The sequence below is a fragment of the Haemaphysalis longicornis genome, unplaced genomic scaffold (genome assembly GCF_048455015.1).
Source record: "Haemaphysalis longicornis isolate Haplotype H1 unplaced genomic scaffold, Haemaphysalis longicornis Haplotype H1 scaffold_2, whole genome shotgun sequence".
NCBI classification, from domain to species: Eukaryota; Metazoa; Arthropoda; class Arachnida; order Ixodida; family Ixodidae; genus Haemaphysalis; species Haemaphysalis longicornis.
Window position 1 is genome coordinate 179,003,826 of NW_027526295.1, and position 20,947 is coordinate 179,024,772.

The window sequence follows — 20,947 nt, forward strand, 5'->3', positions numbered from 1 at the left end:
CTTCTTGCTCAGCCTTTTTATATATCAAAGTGCAAACTTAATTAAAACTTTTGCAACGAAAAACGACGAACAAACGAATAAAGTAGACAACAAATGCATGCACACTGAAGCCATGCACGACATAATTTGTGAGGAAGCACCCATTAAGAACAGGCACAACTCGTTAGTCTCCCGAGCGTGATTTTGTTGGAACGTACTTACACTCGTCCGAACGCCATGTGTTCATGAAGCAATGCTCACACGCGTCTATACAATATTGGGAAGGCTATCGTTCTAAAAATACCCTCAAGTTCAAGCCGACCGGAGTAGCTCAAACCTCACTTTTCTGACCCAACAAGTATTAACCGCAATTATAGCGGTTGACCTTTTGTACTCGCTCAATTTTATTTGTGCCTGTTACCTGGTCCACTCCACTTACGGGGTGAAGCCGCGAACTAAGAGGGAAGCTTGCGCAGTTTACGAGGGCACGTGGTTAAAACCGCGGCGTAAGCTCAATTAGCGCGAGGCGCTAAAAACGGCTATTATCTCTCATCATGTCTTCGGGAACACACGTGCCATTCTCGCGTTTGCGCCCTATTACGCATCTTGAGATGCTTCTGAACAGCAGCCGAAGAATACGCTGTGAACCCCGTCCACACCTAGTAAAAAAAAAAAAAAAAACCTTCCTCTCTCTCGGCTCGTGCCACTACATTTATTCGCTTTAGATGTTCCCTTTTCGCAATAACTTCGGGGAAAAAAATTCATGCTTGCAGTAAGCCGCGTCGTGAGAGAATGCGGAGAGAGGTTTTTGTCGCGTGGGGCTACGTCGATGCAGTGCTGGCCGCTACGGCATACACATTAGGGAAGGAATAGACGAGGGGTAATTCACAGAGAAATACACCGAACGAGCGCGGCTTGTAGTATGTACAGACTAAATACCTTTTCGCCGCCTTGTATGCACGCTTGAGGCACCAACTTCAGTAGTACGCATGCGACGGCGCTGCGTCAACTACGGGCCCTACTACAATACACCTTTACAGCGACGTGTACAAATTACCGTAGTTCCTAGCGGCACCCTCGTTATTACAACAGAGGAAGTGGTCTGACAGAGAGGCCTGCCTTGCTTGTGACGGCCGGCGGAATGCACAGTAGGGGGCGGGCGTCTACGGAACATGGCGCTGTTGCGACAATACAAACTCGGTCCTTCGTTTTGAATTCGTTTCCTTAGATTGCTTATCTCTATACATCGTACGTGGACACTCACAAGCACAGATATTATCACCGGTTTCCTCGTCCAGGAAGAGAGACAGAAGAGCTGCTTATACGGAGGAAATCAAGGCATAACACGAACTACAGATCTTGTACTTCGGCAGCGTCGCCAGTCATTTCGCTCGACGGATTGAAGCATATCGGCGCATTATAGCAGCGTGTGTTTCCTCTCTGGCTCGCTCGCTACACGATTTCTACATTCCAGACGGAGTTGCTGCGACTGTGAACGTTAGGCGGAGAATAAATGCTTACCGCGTATGTGTACACGTTTATTAGAAGCAGTAACCACATGGAGAGATTTTTGCGAGCGACGCGACGAGCGATGCGACGGGGATCCGCAGTCGCTCGTATCAATCGCTCGCCGAGGAAACCACATGAGAGCGATCGCGCGAGCGACGGCGAAACGCGATCCCCAATACGATTATCGGAGTATACACGGCCGCAACATTTTCAACACGAAAGTGTTTTATTGCCGGATACACGGCAATTTCGCTGACGTCATATCCGTCACGGCAGTGACGCCAGTACAACGAAGCAAGCGGCGTGTAAAGGGTGCACCACTGCACACAGGAGCTTCTTGCGGGGAAGCAAGCTTTAGCACTAAAGAGTACGTCAAAACTTAGGGTTATTCGTTTTCGGGTTTTATATTTTAACAAGAAAGTGTTCTATGCCGCGCTACCCCAAGATTTCACTGACGTCATATCCGTCACGGAAATGACGCCAGTACACCTTTACCGAAGCGACATGCCAGCATGACGTCGCTCGCCAAGCACACCCACAAGACAGCCGCCGACCCGCAAATCATGCTCAGCTGCAGATTTCGCTGCACGTTTCACTTTCGTGTTTTACCGATTGCTATGACAGACGAATCAACCACAGTTTTTTATGTGTGTATTTGTCACAAAAAGGGGAAATAAACGCATTTCAGTAAGCAGTGAGTCGTACTTTTCTAGGATGCACTGTGCCGCCGCTCGCCCCTTTCCCTCGTTCTCTCCCTAAGCCGGAAGTTGCGCCCCTTACGGCTCTCCTATTGGCAAGTCGCTGAGGCCACTTCCGGGAGGTGAGTGACTTTTTCTGGCGGCCCAGAGCCGAGGGATTCGATGAGCGATTTGGTCCGCGGCGAAAAGTAGTTCGTCGCTAGTCACGTCGCTCCCCAAATCGCTTGCAAAATCGCTCCATGTGGTTGGCTGCAAGGCGGCGCTGGGGGAGCTGAGTTTTTCACCGTGGTCCTTCGATGTCCACGCGTGACATGAAGTGTACACTGATATGTTCATTGGCGCACGCGTTTTTCATGAATGTATTCGAAGGCCATGTGCACTATTATAGAGCGTGCATAGGCCGTGAATCGAATAATGTTTTTCTAGTAAGCTTTAAGCAAAAAAAATCTGCAAATTCGTTAATAGCGTAGTAAATATGCCCTGCTTTTTTCACCGCTCATAAATGGCTGTTGTCACGGAACAATTCCGAACTAAATGCCTAATTCTAAGAGATGACGTTTTGTTATGAGAATAACAAAAGATGTCTAAAAGCGCATATAGAAAAAGGTTGCATTTCTATATCAGAAGCAGCTTTCTTCAGTGACGTACGCGGTTTATTCCTTGAGGACTTAAAAAAAAAACCAGAGGAAGCTCCAAAATATAACCGTAATTGTTTCTGTGTGTAAAGGAAAGTATAATGCACTTTTAAAACATCGTCGACAAATAGCTTAACAACAATTATGCGGGCATAGTTTACATGTCAGTTTCTGATAAACGTCGGACAATGATTCTAATGTGGAGAGAAAACGAGCATGCATTGATAGTTTCTGTCGTTTTAACATGGGCAAACTGCGAACCACACAATTATATGCACGAAAGTCTTCTGTGGCACTGTTCATTTAAAACTATATTATGATCCAGACCGGATAACAGCCGCTGGGGGCGAAAACTGTGTGTGGTTTCAACACATGTATGCGAAAGCATTAACCATAACGTGATTTCTTTTGGTATAATTCGGCGAACTCAATGATTTTGTGACATAACTTTGTAGCTGTCGCATTTAATGAAAGAAGTTGATTTCTGCTTATTCGTGCATTGCATCTTGCTGTACAGACGTCTAGGCCTCATTCATTTTCTCTATAGACATCTTGTAGCACACGAGTAGTTGCACTCCCGCGAGAATCTTTTGACGCACATGCTGCAAGGATACTATGCGTATACCGCGTTCTTCAGCGGACTTTCGGGTGAAATATAGAGGGGGTTTAGCTCTGTGGATTCCGTTTATATGTGTAATGATGCAGCTGGTCCGCAACATTACTTTGGGGTGCATTAATGCTAGTCTCCGTTGTTGGCTTCAACGAGCTTAATTGGTATAGAGAATGATACAGCGTAATCCAGGCGTACTTTTTGCAAAGCGCCTTGACTGATTTGAGGATCCCAGCCAAAATGCTGTTTTCTACTCTCCTGCAAAGTTGTTCACTATTCTCTTGCTGACATGCATAACAGAGGCAACGGAACAGACGGTGACCCTGCAGTGACCTCAGCGGGTACTCGCACTGCCGCAATATAGGCCGACAAAGCAGCCCGGGGTCTTTGGTAGTTCGTGTTCACTCCCCACATGCCTTCTATAATGCCAATTTGAAGCCAGTATGGGGGTGTGCGTTATTCATACATCCCGTCCCTCTAAACAGAAACCTTATCTTTCATTTTCCAAGCATTAGTTGAGGAAATGGCATCCACAGGACAGCTACCCCCTTTCCAATCTTTTTTTATGCGCTGAGCGTCGCGTAAGCCTTAACACAGTTAATGACGCGGGAGGGAACAGCCTGAAGTCAACTGAGACAAAATATTCCGAGCAAGCCAGCAGACAAAGCTCATCGCGTGTTATCCCCCCTTCGGGAAATTTTGTTGCCCACGTTGTAACAACTAACCCTGGTCAGCCACCGAGTTCATTTTTAGGATTGCTTTCTGGCATAAATGAGGGCTCTTACGAACGAAGCGTCTTGAAACAAGGATGCACGAATTTTCGTTAAAGAATAGCACGAATGTAGCGTCTGAACTGTGATCTGGGAGATAACACCGACACATCAGCGCACGAGAAATGGTTACGTGTCACGAGACGTCTGGTATATCATCACGACTTCCGCATATTAGCATCACTTGGAACGCAGATTGACGGAACGCCTCAGCGAAAGCTGCTCACGACTGCGATTACGCTTATGATTAGGATGCACTGGGAAGAGGAGGTGAAGGGAGATTCGGGCGTTGCAGGCAGACAACGGCCGAGTCGGTGGCGCGACGCGCGGAGATGATCGTAAGATGCAGGGCGCAAGATGGAGAGGAAGCAAAGAGCCTGGAAGCAAAGTTTGGGTGCAGTGACCGCACAACGATCCCTCGCGCCGTACGTAGTCTGAACGTCGGAGTTTATGTTTACCACTGTTTGAACTGAGCCCGCGACGTTGCGCGGTGTAAAATTATCGATCACGCGCTGTTCTTTCTGACCACACTAAAGGCGCAAAAAAAAAAAAGAGAGAGAAGAGGTGAGTGATTTTTCAACCATGCTCGCCGCCAGCACTGTTTCTTGTGATTCCTCTCGTAATCATACCTCTTTCAGCTGCCCGAAACTGTCGTAACCAAATTATAGAGAATATTCTTTAAGAAACAGCGTACTCCTGAAAATTCCGTTTTAATATGGAACGACTATGGCTCCGGCGTTTATAGGGAAGTTTTTACAGTTATTTGGAGATGCTGCCTCGGAGTGTAGTGTAAAATATTAGAAGTGATTCCTCAATGGGCCCCTGATTATTTTGATATAAAAACGCTTGAAAACAGAAATTTTCGTAAAATAAAGCTTAATCTTGATAGATTTTTCTTCTGAGAGAAATAATTTCGCTTTGCTTTACCATATGACGAGCGGTGCAGTTTTCCTCGCTTCATTCGTGCTGTTACCGCCTCCGGTAATTGTCGCGGTTTTCGAAAGAGATCAAATCCGCCAACAGTGGGCTTATTAGTATGTCTGCATCTCAAAGGCAAGGCTGAAATCTATGTGAAGATACACACCATGGTAATTTTCGCCGTAAAATGTCTGCACCGATGTTGTTACCGTCAAAATTATGCAGCTTGAACTCATCAAATAACCAATCGCTAACGAAAACGTAGTTGTCGGATTAGAAAATCCTACATTTTAAACATTTGCATTTTAAACAGTTTACTGAAATGAATTGCGCAAGCTTCTTCCTAAATGATTTTTGCACCGAAGTGTTAGTTAGTAACTTCGAACTGTCAGGTAGCATGCCTTGCTGATAACGTATCTATTGATACTAGCTTATTTAGCAATTTAATATTATTTACTTACGGTTCACAATAAGTAGAAGTACATGCGGTCAAGTTACCAAACAAATTGCCCGTCGAGCAATATCAAAACAGCTGAAAAAAAAAAACATTTTATTCTGCTAATGATACGATCGAAAATTAGAAGTGGCTAGTCTCACATACGATTACATAATTTACGATGGGTATTGTTGCCCATGGTCAGATATTCACTCCCTTGTCACACTAAGCAAGCTCCAAGAAATCGTCGCAAACAAGCAGCTGCAGTACTAACGTTGCGTTTAAACTCCGTGTGCGTTTTTCTGCATGCTGAAAAATAAAAACAAAGAAACTCCAGAGGCAGCTTACACCTTGTAGCGTTTCTGCACCACGTATTCTTTCTTTCCTGCTTTTTTCTGCGAGCCGTACCACAATAGATCGTACATGAGATGCATCATTTTCTTTCTGTGGACAGCTGCGAAAGCGACTAGCGGTTGGTTGCCGGCTTCATACGATTGAAAAAAAAAAAAAAAGCAAGAAAGAACTGGGAAGGCATATTGGTCAGCGATGAATGGGTTTAGTTGAGCCGCGTTGCATTCATTTTTGTCTCGCGCGGGCACTACATGGAAGATGCTTACCGAGGTACGTCGAGAGGTTGTCGTATCAAGTACCTGAAAGGGCCGGCCAATTTCGAAGAAAAGACACGCTTGCTAAGCCTTGTTAGCGAACGCGGTATAAGCGCCGCTACGGCAGGCTGCCGAAGGACAGGAGGACGTGCAGACGGAAGCGGTTTGCCGGTAGCTGACGGTGTGGAAAGCAAGCTTGCTTCTGCGCACGAACCGGGCTCGGGACGAAGGAAGTACACATTCTACACGTCATACAGTTTGCTTGTTCGCGGGCCTAGTCACGGGACTCGCCTCGGTGATTAAGTCGCGCACGACCGAGGAGAGACGTCAGAGGTACGAGCGTCGCGCAGCTCACGAGAGTGAGACGATTGGATGATCGACAGGTCGAAGTTGGGCCGTCGAGATTTTGGGGTCGCCGTCCGGCTGTGAGGTGGGGCGAACCGCTTCCTCGCGGGGAAAACTTCTGCCCGGACGTCGCTGTCACGTGGTCGCAGAACAGTACGGGGTTGCTCGTGGAACAAGTGCCCAGTGACCTTGCGGTTCATGCATAAAGGACGCGTGCTAAGGCCGCACAAACCAGCTTCGGGATTATCTGAGCTTTGAGCTGATTTCGTTTATGCGATAAAATAATATTTCTCTTTTTTTCTACCCTCCTTGTTACCTTCTTCGCGCGTGTGTGTGTGTGCATGTGTATACAGCAACGACTAAGCGCGGCCGTTTATGCGGAAGATTACCCTGCTGCCAAAAAGGTCAGCGTCCAGATGTTGTCTCACACTCTCCACAAGGCTGCCTCGCGATCTGCTACCACGGCCGAAGACAATGGCTCCTTTCTCTGCCTATCACTACATCAAAGTGACCTAACTTATCTGCGGTTGAATTGTTTCTCTCGGGAACTTCGTCTATGAGACCACCCGCGCACTTCTGTTGGCCGCCATTCCCATCGCCATTTTTTACTGACACAAAGCGCTACCGCTTTACGATGGAATCGGCTTCTTATCATCTGTCCATATCGCGCATTCTAAGCTTTACAAGTACAGAGGAAATTGGATGTCCACAGAACGGCGCCCTCACGCCACGTGCGAGAAAAAATAAACAGTTTGCCGCTATTTTGCGTTAAGCCTTCTGCTTCTCTCGATGCATCCGATTCAGCGGCAAGGAGTGACGCAGACATCATTGCGGGTGGTCCGCTGCGAGAGGCAGTCGCGCTCACGCATGTCTTGGTTCCGCAGCGCCGGCGGTGCGCACACGAGTCCACTGTTCGCAGCAGAGAGGGAAGCAGCAGCCGGGGTGGAGCAGAGGAGGCGTTCACCCTCCGCGCAGGTAGTTGATGATGTCCATGCAGCGGACCACTTCGTACTCGAGCAGCAGGCTGCAGGCGATGAAGACGAAGTAGAGGAAGAACATGACCATGGCCAGGCCGACGTTCATGCGCCAGCGGAAGATGGCGATGGTGACGATCACGAAGATCAGCATCATGAACAGGATGAAGATGGAGCAGGCCATGCCGCTGCTGCTCACCGACACCGGCCCGTAGATCATGCACGACAGCAGCCAGGGCAGCGGCAACCTGGACGACAAGGGAGGGCAAAGAGATTGGGGACTGCCAGAGGCGCTGCTGCCCCAGAGCACGTCCAGCTGCAGCGTAATTATGTGATCGGCTCCGTGCACCGTAACCTTAGTACGGCACTCGAACCCCCAGGAGCCCTCGTGTTTTGTGCAGGGCAGGAAAGGCAAACTCTTTTAAATTTGAACACAGTCACAAATCGAACGCAAAAAACAGGGTCAAACTTGGGAGCACGTGACACGATGAAGAGACGCAAAGTGCATAACGCTTGAAAACTTTGCACTCCACAAAGCAGCTTCTTATCAGCAGGTATCCTCCGTGTCTGACGTACAAACGAAGCCGGACTGCTGGTTTTCGATATAGTAGCAAAACGTGCGAAGTAGCAGAACCGTCGGACGAGGAATTAAATCAAAGTTAAATCTAGGGTTTAAAGCGTCAGAGTCAAACGTTAAATAGGCCCGTGAAGCAGCGACCCGGCCCTTTGCGTCGTCTTCTACGCATACAAACGACCACACTTCAAGAGTGACGGCGGCGGGGCTGATCCACCACCAATCAGGGTTGGCAGTACTCTTCCCACCGCCAGCGTCAGAATAAACAGGGAATCTCAGTTCAGGTTCATGGCAAGGCAGCGCACAGATGAGTAACGTTCTATCTAACCTTCGCCGGTGCAAACCTCTATGAGGCCCACCAACGTGGAGAGCTGAAGATTTAGGGCAGTACTCTGGAGAACCCTGCCTGGGTTCTCCAATGTGTGCCAAAGGCTCGCACACCCGGACGTTTTCGCACTACGCCTCCATCAGAAGGTAGGGACGACTTAAAAGCACACAATTCGTTCCGGCTGTCTAGTGGCGAACACGTATGTGCAAAACACAGGCAAAAGATTTAAGTCGGGGAAAGTGCATCTCGCCAAATGGCCACGTACTTTACCGGAGCTATTCTTCGTAATTACCCTCACGTATATATACAAAAAAAAAAAACAATGGGCACAAGAGCCCTTTTTAAGCATAACGGAAAGAGCCAGTCGCTTGATGGGGTTCTCACGTCGCTTTGAAGTATGAAGATTCATTGCGCTAATTTTGTGTGCAACTGTGACGTCCTGAGAAGACTGTTTTCTCTTACCCTGCCCCAGGTAAAAGGAAATAGTCGGGGGCGTTCGTTGACGGCGCCGCACACTTTCTTGGCGTCGTGCGAGGGGCGGCACACTAACTACATTATGCTTAACGCGATTACTGGCTTCGCCACTGCCAAGAAGTTTTTTCCGCTCCAACTAATGCACTTTTTTATTGTAACAATCGACTGCAGCGCCAGCTATCTGTGCACCAGTTTATGTTTGCCCTTTGTACTCGTTCGGTTTAATCAGCGAGTAACCCATTTGAGTCGTGCAGATTACACCAGAATAGGTGAAAGATACAACTATAGTTACACGTTATTAAGGGTCATTAACGGTAACAGAGTGGATCCCTAGAGAAGGCAAGCGGGAGGGGGGGGGGGCAAATATACAACTATAGTTACACGTTATTAAGGGTCATTAAAGGTAACAGAGCGGAGGGAGAGAAGGCAAGCGGCAGAAAGTTAGATGGCCTGATGAGATCAAGAAGTTTGCGGGTATAAATTGGTCGCACTTAGCATAGGACCGTGACAATTGGAGATCAACGGGAGAGGCCTTTGCCATGCAGTGGGCGTAGATAGGCTAACGATGACGACGACGACGACGACGACGACGATGATGATGATAGTTACACGGCCTCCTATGCGGGTAAGGAAACGACGCGAAAGTAGTATAGATTCGGAGAGGAAGGCAATGTGGGGCGTAATTCCACGCAACGAAAGACGAAATGGGAAGAAGACGCGTGCCTACTACCGCTTTCCTCCTCCCTGTTTCGGCATTGTTACGGAACGTGGGGAACAGCGGGGAGGGGAGTTTCTGGAAACAACTGACTGGCGGACAGATAGACAGGATAAAGCCAAGAATCTGGCAAATGTATTGGCCATCGCCTCCTGTATTACTTCAATGCCAGACGCATCGCCCGCTTTGCAGTGGGAGTGAGTGGACGCCTGTTTCGGCCACATATCCTAAGGAGGGGCCACAGGCTTAACCGGGATCACGCGATCGTAACTGAATTCGAGAGCGGCTTGTTCCTGGTTGCCAAGGCAACTGATGTTTGAGCTTGCCGGAGTAGCGGCGCTTTCGCCACCGATAGAAAACTCAGCGTCGCGACGTAGCATGCTTTGCCTACGTGGCCGCTTTCCGCCATGCGTCGCCCCACGATTAACCGGTCACGTGAGTAAAACCCTGGGAAGTCTAGTAACTGGGGGAGAGTGGCAGGAACAGCAGGAAATGGCTTGGTTGGTCGCTAGGGGCTGATGCGTTTGGCATTGAAAAAATACAGGAGGCGATGTATTGGCACTACCAGTGTCACAACTAGGAAAGCAAGACGGAAAGGGAGGGAGAAACGAGCTTACCCTACGGCCACGTCGAAGATGTTGCTCCCTACGGAGCTGGACACGGCCATGTCGCCGAAGCCCTTTCGGGCCACCAGGACGCTGGTGATAAGGTCCGGTATGCTGGTGCCCGCCGCCAGGAATGTCAGGCCCATCACCTGCCGGAAAGGAACAGGCACTCTGGGTCTATTTTACGCCTTTCACTTGCCTGGACGACGACGTGTATGGTCATTGTAAGAACGTGTGCGTGGCGATTTCTCTTACAACACCGGCCTGTTGTGGATGTACACAGCAATAAAAATAACTTTTCCTCATTGGGCAAAATTTTTGCTAACGCTTCAGATGATCCACCAGCAGAGCAGTTGATGATGTTAAGATTGTTTAACTTTAAGTGATCTATCGATGATCTGAAATAGTCTGACTTTCAATCAAACAACCACACGACATGCAGCCTCCGCAACGACCTGTAGACCGTTACGCCAAACCTCGTTGATCGCACGAGTAACGTAGTCATTATTTCCTGGTTGTACAACATGAACAAACAACACACACTCTCTCTGTTTTATGTACTTATGAGCCTACAGTTGTTGTTCTAATACACGGGGGGATTCTGTATCCAGAGGGACTTGCCATGTTTGTTAAGCATCCTTAGCGAACGCAGCGGTGCGGTCACAGTACTCATGTTAAACAGGACGTTTCTGTCTTGTTGCTATTTCTGTTATTAGTGTTCTTGATATGCGCCGTTTGTTCCACTTATGCCAGAGATGACGGCGAAAAACCCCAATGTCAGATTACGTCTTTCTCGTATATGCGGTTAAAATTTCTGCGCACATGTTGGCAGGAAGAGTAATGCTAACTTCGTTATTGAGACCTATTAATACTACGTATGACTGCAGGCAAGCGATAATGCATAGAGACCGGTATTTTCCGCAAGCAAGCGGTGGTTTCTAGAATTAACCTCGTTTCCCCAATTCTATGCGTCGGCTCCGTAGTCATACTCAAAAGCCTTACAGCAATGCACGCTTTACAAACAGCGTGTAACAAAATTGTTAACGTGACAGTGAGTCAGAGAATCGTAGGGGTAGCCTTGCAAGGACGTTACACTGAGCCGTGTTCTTCGAGTTGTTTAACCGGAGTGATTGCTGGGTTTAAATAGGATAACAATTTCGTCCTGGCCTCTATGGTTTTGCGAGTGCCCGTCCATCTGCCAGCAGCATGAGAGCTGTGGGAGCATGGAGGATGGAGGGAAGCACAAACAGGAGCTCCTGCATACTTGCTCCTGTGGCCTTTCAAACCCAAAGTGAGTAAAAAATCGCGCCAATCCACCCCGTGAATGTGGTTGGAAAGCAAAGCTGTAAACGGCACCCATAACGATTACTCATGCGACGTCACTTAAAATCACTCACATCGCTCTACAAATAGTAAAACCAGAGAGAAGTGAAATGCACTTAACCACACCAATTATTACTTCAAAGAGATATTCTTGGTAAGGTTAAATCAATGTATGTTGCATGAACGGTGTTTGGTTGAGCTGTATTGGTGTAGCACAAGAGTGGAAACGTTTTTTTATAAAATCAAAGTAAGCTCCAACCCGGTGTTTGACGATCTGACTTCTCCGTCTCTGCGCCGCGGACGGAGGCGACGAGACTTGCGGCTGAGAAGGAGGAGGAAGAAATACTTCTGTTCAGATTTCTGAACGGCCCAGAGTGCAGCCCTGGGGAGTGATTCCTCCTTCTGTGGGGCCCATATGCAGTCCGCGCGGCCTGTGTTCTGTCCACCCGCTGAAGCTGGGTAGGTAGAGAGGGTCTGGACAGCAGCATCTCCCATTGCTCTTGTTGGGTAGTTGACGGAAAGAGAGGAGGGTGCTCAGGGCTAAAGTCGCACACCCCGATTACGGGGCGGAGTATTCCTACTTCTGAGAAAAATTTACATTCAGCGTCGTAGCGATTCGGATGCATTACGTGAAGACGCGTAGGCTGTGGGAAGGAGCCCGGATTGTATAAGCCGTGGGGTCGTTTGTTGTTCTCTGGAAAGGTCAGGGTAAGGCGAAGGTACGGTCTGTCTCAGAAGGCGATAATGCTGGATTATCTCCCTGGACGTGACAAGCGGGTGACTGTCCTCGTGCAGCTCCATAGCACGGGAGGTAAAAGCGCAGGCTTGTTGTGTGGGCGTATTTGCTTCCCTCCATTGAAGCGTGAGGCGGTGTCCAGATGAGCTGAATGGAACCGTTTGGGGAGTGGTTTTTTAGCACGCACAGTGCAGGTCAGGACACCCAACCCGACTGGTAATTCCAGTAGGCTTGCTGGAATCGGTGACTACCCTCCGATCCCCTGGTTGAGTAAGAGCCAAGGTGATGGCTGCCTCTTCTGCTGCCGTCATTTGTTGGGTCCTAAGCGAGGTACACGCAAGGAGGTTGGTTCTGGAGGTAGCCATGATGATGGCGTGTTGCTGCCCTCGATGTTTGGAGAAGTCTGTGTAGATAACTGCATGAGCCCCACCGAGGGTGGTGTTTAGCGCTTGAGCCCGTGCTTTTCGTTGACCCTCGTCATGTGAGGGGTTCATATTTCTAAGCAAAGGGAGCATCTTTAGTTTTAGTCGCCAAGAGTCTTGCAGTGCGTCAAGCGGAGTGACATTCTGGGCTGCCCAGCCAATCTGGTGAAGCATGCGGTTACCCACCGCAGTTCTGAGTCGGACCTTCTGGTTAGAAAGATGGCCTTCTATCAGCTCTTCCACCGTGTTGGGGAGCCCGTGCTAAGCAGCCTCAGTGTGGACGCACTCCTGAGAAGACCAATGGCCTGCTCAACCGCCTTTCTAATCATTATATAAAGCATCTCTATGTCTCCCTCGTCGAGAAGAAGATAGGGGTTTGTCGTAAGTAACTCTCGAGAGGACAAAAGCTTCAATTAATCGAAAAATACCGGATTCTTTTAGGCCTCGCTTCTTAATGGCAACTCGCCTGAGCATGTGTATGATTAGATTAATGCTGTTTTTGAGGCGCTGCAAGGAGACGTCACTCTTAGTGTTGGCCTGGAAATGTAGGCCCGGGGTCTTGATGCTGGGGTTTGGAGTGATGGCCTGGTCATCAAGGAGTATTTGAATGTATTCCTTGATTTGGCGTGAGGGCGGACGACAAGGAGCTGCGATTTTTTACGTGAACACTGGAAACCACAGGCTTTAGCACATTGGCGTACTAAAAGTGAGATTCCATGGATTGGTGTGAGCTTCCTTTAATTTTTGTAACTCTTAGCGCATGAGCAAGGTGCGCACAGGGCCGCTAGACGGGCGTGAGTGGTCGTGTGACGCTTTCACTTGGCATTCAGCGAGAAGCAGGAGGTAAACCCGTAGATGTGCTTGGTCAGTACACCATTTGTCTTCCCGTGTTCGCGTGGGCTCGTAGCTAGATCGGTAAGACGACGGGCTCTCGCTTTGATAGTCTATTAGTTCCAGGTTCGATTCCCGGCGGTGCCAGTAAATTCTTTTATTAGTTCGCTGGAGTTTTCTGGTGACACCAACGGTCGCGAAAGAACCCTTGGGGGGGTAGAGGTAGAAAGCTTTGCTTTAAAATAGTGTTGCCAATCTCTCGCAGTTGGCATTTTCGGGGGAGAGAGGGAGGAGACGCGCTTGTTGACGTTGCTGTACCTCGTTGGGGATTCCGAGCGTCTGACCGACCACCGTGGCCCACCAGACCATGAGGTAGGAGAAGATGGCGATCCACGTGATGCTTCCCAGGAACGAGCCGGCCACGAACTTCACTTTTTCCTGCGCGAGAGGAGGTGAAGTGGAGGAAAAACGATTAAAAAAACAAAACAAATAAGAGTGAGGCGGGGATTTCAGGAAAAGTAGGCCTGCGCGACGAAAGCGATCTCCCGGTCGTGCGCTCTTTCGGTGCTAGGCACGCCGTCACGGCAATGCATCAGGGAAGCTCCCGCAAGGGCTACTGTCGAGAGCGCGAGGCCCTTTCCATTCTTTGCTTCCCCCCGGAATTTTTTTTTTGTGACTCGAGAAGAAATCGAAGAGCGACGAAGAAAAAACAAATCGCGAGCACGCTTTATTCATGGTCTTTGTCACTTGTTCCTATCGACTCAGTGCTGGCACGCAGGCTTCCTATCTCCATTTCGCCGCTTCTTTCGCCTTTCCGGCCAGTCTTCGCTGCGGGGCTGAAACTGGTACTTTGGCCGATATTACAGGGCAGGCAGATCAACAAGGAAGCTGGAAAAAGTGCGTGCAGAAGTTGGCGCCCTTTTCGCGAGTTTGGCCGCGTCATCAGCGCAAAAGGAAAGTAAAAAAAGAATTGATACTATTGATGTCAGCGCCTCTGGCTTGCCGCCACCCTTATGCAGAAAAGAAAAAAAAAAAAAAAAGGCGGGGGTTCTTAAATAATGCATTCGTCTTCTCAGACACCTCTTGCGTCGGCGGTCGTTTTCACGGTTCCTTGACTTTATTTGCTGCGTCTTCGTTGTTTTGTTTTTCACTACGACTGAGTGGAGCATCGCGCGTCAAGTTACGGACTAAACTTGTCCAATGTTGGAGGGGGGCATGCATTAGGGAGATTGTTCGCCACCTCTAGACTACCTTTTGCTGCCGTAGGGATTTGGGTTAGGGGAGTTCAGGTGCATTCTCTTTCTGGTTGCGGGGAAATGGCTGTGCCTTCCCGACGTTTTACGGCGCGTAACGTAAACTGGTTCATACTGGAAGTGTAACGTTAAAAATTATGTTTACATACATTTGATTGTGAACTAGGGGAAGTGCAAGTCACTATAAGGCTTTGTAAAGAATATGAAAGAAAGGAAAAGCCCCGTTTTATTTTGCGAATGCAACCAGATTATCTTTATTTTCAAGCTAAACATTGTCATCTTTAGCGTGAAAATAACCGCTTCACAAGGTTCTACAAATCATTAAGCTGTTTTCGAAGACCTTAGACGAGGAGACTAAGACTAAAGACGACGCCGCAACAACAGGCCTGGTCTGCCTTAAAAATGAACTCTCTCTCTCTCTCTCTAAGAAGCATGCATATATATATATATATATATATATATATATATATATATATATATATATATATATATATATATATATATATATATATATATATATATATATATATAGCTTTATCAGAGAAAGTTACGTAAGAGGGCAAATAAAACCATAAAACCAGAGAAGAGAGATAACAGGGGTAACTGGCGCGAGCAGGAGCTCATTTGGGAGCGCAGCCCGACAAGGAAAAGCAGCGCAAATATGTCATTAAACAAGCGTTAGTTGGCCTATGGAGGGACCGGACGACAAGTAAAAGAGGATGGACGAGATAACAATGCCGGTACGTTGATAAGATTTGGCTGACGCGGAGTAGAAGCGGGGGTAAGTCATTGGAGAGGACCTGAGTACCGCAGTAGACATCCAACTACGGCGATAATGTTTGGGAGGAGAGGGGGAGGGGGGGGGGGGGGGGGGGGGGAGAGGGTAATGGTGGCGACGCAGTACCGTATTTGCTGACCTGGCCCAGACCTTGTGGCGCGGTTTAAGAATATTGGTTCTTTTTGCGGGTCTGCAATCTCATTATCGCATGCGCAATATGTGTATAAAATTAGCTTGTTACGCTCATTAATTTTCCGTCTTGCTCCAACTGCCTACTTTCATCGCAGTAGAACGATGCGGTGTTGACCCCCAGCAGAACTTAAATACCACCACATTTCTGAAGTCAAAGGTTCTGATTTTAGTGATTACCGTTTGTACCCGGAACTGGATTGTGGAACTCGGAACTGGCTATGTGGTTTTCTGGTTTTAGAGATGAAAAAGACTTCCCCATAATAAAAAAAAGTAACTAGAAGACATTGGTCTATATCCACTACTAAAACCACTTCGCTTATCTACTAAGAATAGCATCACAAATGTAACTCTTATCTAGATATCGGATGTGCCGTATTTATTGCTGCGTTTAACTGTCGAGTAACTTCTCGTAAAGGGAATGTGTAACACTAGAAGTTTTGGTTGGATGAAATCATGGAAATTCAAGGAAAAGAGAGGCAGCAGTCTAGAACGCCAAGGAAAAGATAGGGGAAGTAGTTTGGGTACGTTTTTAATGAAGATAATTATTTTTTGGAATGTTAGGAATGAAATAATACTGTCGTCCTGGTAGCGCAATTGTTGAGTCATCGAACGCGCAATCCAAAGAGCTTGGGCTAAGTTTCCACCTTGGGCACGTGTTTTTCTCCTCTTTTTCCCCATAAAGTTCAAAAGCGGGTTATCCTCACACGATGAACTCTCAAACTATTTCCCCAAGATTTCTTTAGCCTTTTTTTTCCTTTTAATTTAATTTAATGCTTCCTTTTAATTCTGCATTCCTTCAACAAACCCCTAATTCCTAATTATACTAAGTCGCAATATGTGAAACAAAGTTGCGTGTGCGGAAATGTTCCGGGTGAAAAACTATACCTAGAGTTTTGTTAAAATGTTTCGACAAGGTGATTCCGTATACAAGCGGCTCGGACGCAAGTTCCTCTGTTCTATAAAGCGACAGTTCACAATTAACTGGGCGGTCTCCTAATTAGCACGAAACCAATGTGACTTTTCTGAACGCGTACAGACACGGGTGTTGCAAATTGTACAGAAAGAAGATCAGATTCCTGGAACATACCCCGCCAGTATCATCATCATTGTACATTAGTCAGTCATCGCCGTTAAAGACGTTCGATCGGGGTTCCCACGGCTCCGTTTTCCTGGCGGCTCAACCGCAACGAGGTGGTCACTCCGCAACATTTGGTGCCGAAACTCGGGAAAACGAGCGGCCTCCGACAATGTGGGCAACGAGCGACGGCGACGACGAGTTTCACCGAAAAACGGCCGCCAGCACTTCGTCCTCCTCGGAACCGCACCCAGCTAGGAGACAACGTGCAGACCTGACTGCCTGCCGAGCGAGTAAGCCGGGAATTTTCACTCAACGATGGACCGGCTGAAAGCGAAACGCGCTGCTAGGCGAGCCCAAGTTACCATAGTCCTGACCGAGGCGACAGCCCTCATTGAGAGCGGCTGCTCTGACCGTACATCCATCAGGAAGGTGGTAGACAAGCTCGTGGCTAGCCGCGACGAGCTTCGCCAGATCGACGCTTAGGTCGAGAATGCGATCCCGGTCGGGGATCTGGCAAAGGAGTACGAGTCTGCAGCGCACTACGACGACCAGACGCTCGAGACTTCGACTCGCCTGCAGTGCGGCTCGAGGACCTTAGCGTCGGCAGCACGGTGCAGTATGCCCCCTCGGCTGCTGCGACCAATATGCCACTAGCTCTAACGACAGCTCCGTCACCCCTCTTTGGACCTTGTCTCCCAACGCTTACCATCCAGCCTTTTTATGGGGACGTGGGTCAATGGAAGTCGTTCTGGGAGCAATTTAATGGTGCAGTCCACACGAACCCGACTCTCGGCACAGTCGACAAGTTCCACTACCTCCGAAACTACCTGGAAGGTGATGCCGCAGCTGCCATTGCCGGACTTTCAACGACGGAGGCGTGATACGAGAGTGCCGTTCAGCTTCTTAAAGATAGGTTCGGGGACAAGAGCCGGATCATACAGTGGCATTTCCGGATGCTCCGCGAGCTGCAGTACTTGACATCTCCATCGGATACGAAAGAGCTGCGCAGACTTTACGACTGCGTCCAGCTGAATGTCCATTGCCTCAACGTTCTGGACGTCCCAACGAGCAGCTTCTCGGCGATGCTGTACGACCTTCTGCTCGAAGTCTTGCCAGAAGAGATCGTCGTAGCGTTTCATCGACACGTCCGCCTCCAGGAGAAATCATCTTCTTCCGGGGAAGAAAACGTAACGAGCTGCGGGCGTCAACTGGAGAAACTCTTGCGATACACGCAGATTGAAGTCAAGACAGTGACGAAAAAAAAAAAAAAAAACACGCAGATTGAACTCGAGGCGAGAGAGAGATGTGCTCCAGTGGAAACTTCGAGAGATTCAAGTGACCCTCTCCAACGTAACGGGCAGTCAACGTAGGTTCTGCACGCCTCTCAGGCATCGATACCTGAAAGGAACGAGCGCTTCTTTTGCAAATCGGCGAAACGCACTACTGTAGCATGCTACGCTTCTCTGATTATCCCAGAAAAGAAGAAGCGACTGGCAAAAGCTATGCGGTGCTATCGATGTACGAGGACGGGCCATCGATCAAAGGAGTGCCGACGAAAGATAATGTGCACGACATCAAAGGGAAGGCATGCAACTGTTATGTGCGACCAAAACTATGCATGCAAAGTGAAGACAGACGAGGCGCACACTGACCCCGCATGCAAAGCTCCGGTGCAGACGCAGGACGACAAGTCGGCATCAACTGCCCTCACTAGCTGTCAGTTGGGCGAGGACGTTTACCTCCTGACCTTCCGGTCGTGGATCATAGGTCCCAAGGGAGCATGTTACATACGAGGCATTTTGGACGGTGGCAGCCAGCGAACATTTCTCAAGGAAGACCTGGCGGAGAAGCTGGGACTAAAGGTTGTGGGGGAGACAAGCCTAGTTGTAAACTCATTTGCGCCGGCTGTCCCTTCGAAAGAAAGACGGCACAAAGTAGTGGAACTGAGAGTACGCAGCCAGTTCGACGACGCCGAGCATGTGGTCCGTGCAACTGCTGTACCAACGATTTGCCCGAACGCCCCAAATACGGAAATGAACGGTGCTTTCGTGAAACATCTACGGAAGTTTGGCTACAGACTTGCTGACGAACGTACCATTCCCCAAAAATGTAAGGATTAAGGCTTCGTACCTGCACAGGGCATACAAAAAATTGTGCAGGGCAGTGGTGACGGGGATCTGGGAACATTTATACCTTCATCCTGTGAGAACGTATCGATCGGGGTGTGGCTATAAACCAAAAAATACGCACACTATATATCCGGTAGTGTGCGCGGACAACGAGAAATTCTGGAAATCGCGTTACTTCCGCTAGCTATCTCTAGTGAAAAAAATGTTGCTGAAGGAACGTGAACTCCGTATAATTTGCCGTTTGTGAGGGTGGTTTTGTGCGTTCAAATCATCCCGCCAAGTGTTGCTAAGGGAAAGCACGTCGACGTAACGCGGGAGCGCTCGGTATGAACGAACACTTCTTCATCAGAACCCACACCTCCGTCTCTCCGGGGAACCGGCCTGGAGACTCAGCGCCGTTGACCCGGCCAAGTGCCTTTGCCGGGCAACGTGGACGGAGTAAGAGGGGCACGTTGCCGGCCTCACGAAATTAGGCCCCTCGCCCACTGTGTACTTTCCGAATCTGCCTATTAGCAATCACCGCGGGCTGTTCCCGAGCTAATGACGCCTCGGAAACGTCCGCGCTCGTCTACGTGCAGGCCATTCCGATGAAACGCCCGTCGAACACGGGTAATACAAGCTTAAGGGCGCCTCGGTCAAAATAACGAATATGAAACGTCTCCTTCGCGGCATCCGTGCTTGCACACCGCCAAGGTAATGTTCTAGCGTTCATTTTCGCTCTTCCCTAAGGCTAACAGACGAACCCCATCATCTCGCCTCCGTAGGCATTTTCAAAACAGGAGGTCAGGAAGCAAACACACGGGTCGCGCATGCGGCCCGAGGCTCTACGTTGCGCACTGTACAACGGTGTACTCTGCAAACATCGCGGAACACCCGCAGGGTCGGAGATAGCACACGTTTGATATTAGGCGAGGCATGAACGTGGAAAGCGTAAAATGCGAGGGCTGCGCTGAGAGTTTCGTTCGGATTTCTCTTTTCTTTTGACGCTTTTCTTTCGCTGTTCCATTAATCACCGCAGCCAGAGCGCCCACGTGGCGTTCTAGCTCCGTGCTGGTCTATATTCACGCCACGGCGTGTGCGTTCTTAATGTGGGGCTCGGATCGATCCTGGCGCCCATAAATTCTCTTTACCAGCGAAAGAGTCGGCCCATCCCAACGCCTTGGCCAGCCGTGTTATCGAGTGTTGCGGGGGTCGTGGTGCCGGCATCAATGCTGGCCGGTAACGAACACATGGGGTCTCGTTACCTTTGATTTCAATCTCTTTATGTTCTGTCTTTGCGAACGAGAAGGCATTCAGCCGAGTAAACTGGCCGAATTCGAGATTCGTTCACTGGTTCATTTCTAGAGCAACGTATAAGTCACAACCGGAAACACACACACAAGTAAAACAACTGAAGCTGGGATGAATACTTTAGATAATGAATGGGCTTATTTAGCGCTTACAGGGCACGCGTCATCGTCTAGGTCTCGTTATCCATACATTCTTGACAGGGAACGCGACAACCGCTGCCCAAGAGGGAATGGTAGCGCCAAAGTTAACGCTTCGTTTAATTACGGCAGTTGACGACTGTCACGTTTTGCGTGTTTCACACGGCATTACAACTATTTAAATGTTTCTCGCAGTGCTCCAAAGAGCTCTTCACCACCCCTGACCTTCTCATCATCATCATCATCATCATCATCACCAGCCTATCTACGCCCACTGCAGGGCAAAGGCCTCTCCCAGTTTTCTCCAATTACCTCGGTCCTGTGCCAACCGTGACCAATTTATCCCCGCAAACTTCTTGATCTCATCTGCCCATCTAATTTTCTGCCACCCCCTGCAGCGCTTGCCTTCTCTAGGGATCCACTCTGTTACCCTTAACGACCAGCGGTTATCTTGCCTTCGCATTACATGCCCTGCCCACGTCCATTTCTTCTTCTTAATTTCTACCAATATGTCTTTAACATCAGTTTGCTCCCTGACCCACTCCGCTCTCTTCTTGTCCCTTAATGTTACACCTAGCATTTTCCGCTCCATTGCCCGCTGAG

General features: G+C 48.8%; 1 protein-coding gene across 5 annotated transcripts in view; it reads right to left on the reverse strand.

The window, feature by feature from the left end:
- Nucleotides 1-20,947, reverse strand: part of LOC144169567 (sodium/potassium/calcium exchanger Nckx30C-like) — a 357,968-nt gene that overhangs the window by 2,031 nt on the left and 334,990 nt on the right. For all 5 annotated transcript variants that reach the window (XM_077698801.1, XM_077698799.1, XM_077698803.1 and 2 more), the window contains 3 exons: nucleotides 13,806-13,925; nucleotides 10,188-10,324; nucleotides 1-7,727 (listed from right to left, as the gene is read on the reverse strand). The exon at nucleotides 1-7,727 is cut by the window's left edge and continues 2,031 nt beyond it. In XM_077698801.1, coding sequence (XP_077554927.1) covers nucleotides 7,466-7,727; nucleotides 10,188-10,324; nucleotides 13,806-13,925 — 519 coding nt within the window. In that variant the 3' untranslated portion in view covers nucleotides 1-7,465. The remainder of the gene's footprint in view (nucleotides 7,728-10,187; nucleotides 10,325-13,805; nucleotides 13,926-20,947) is intronic.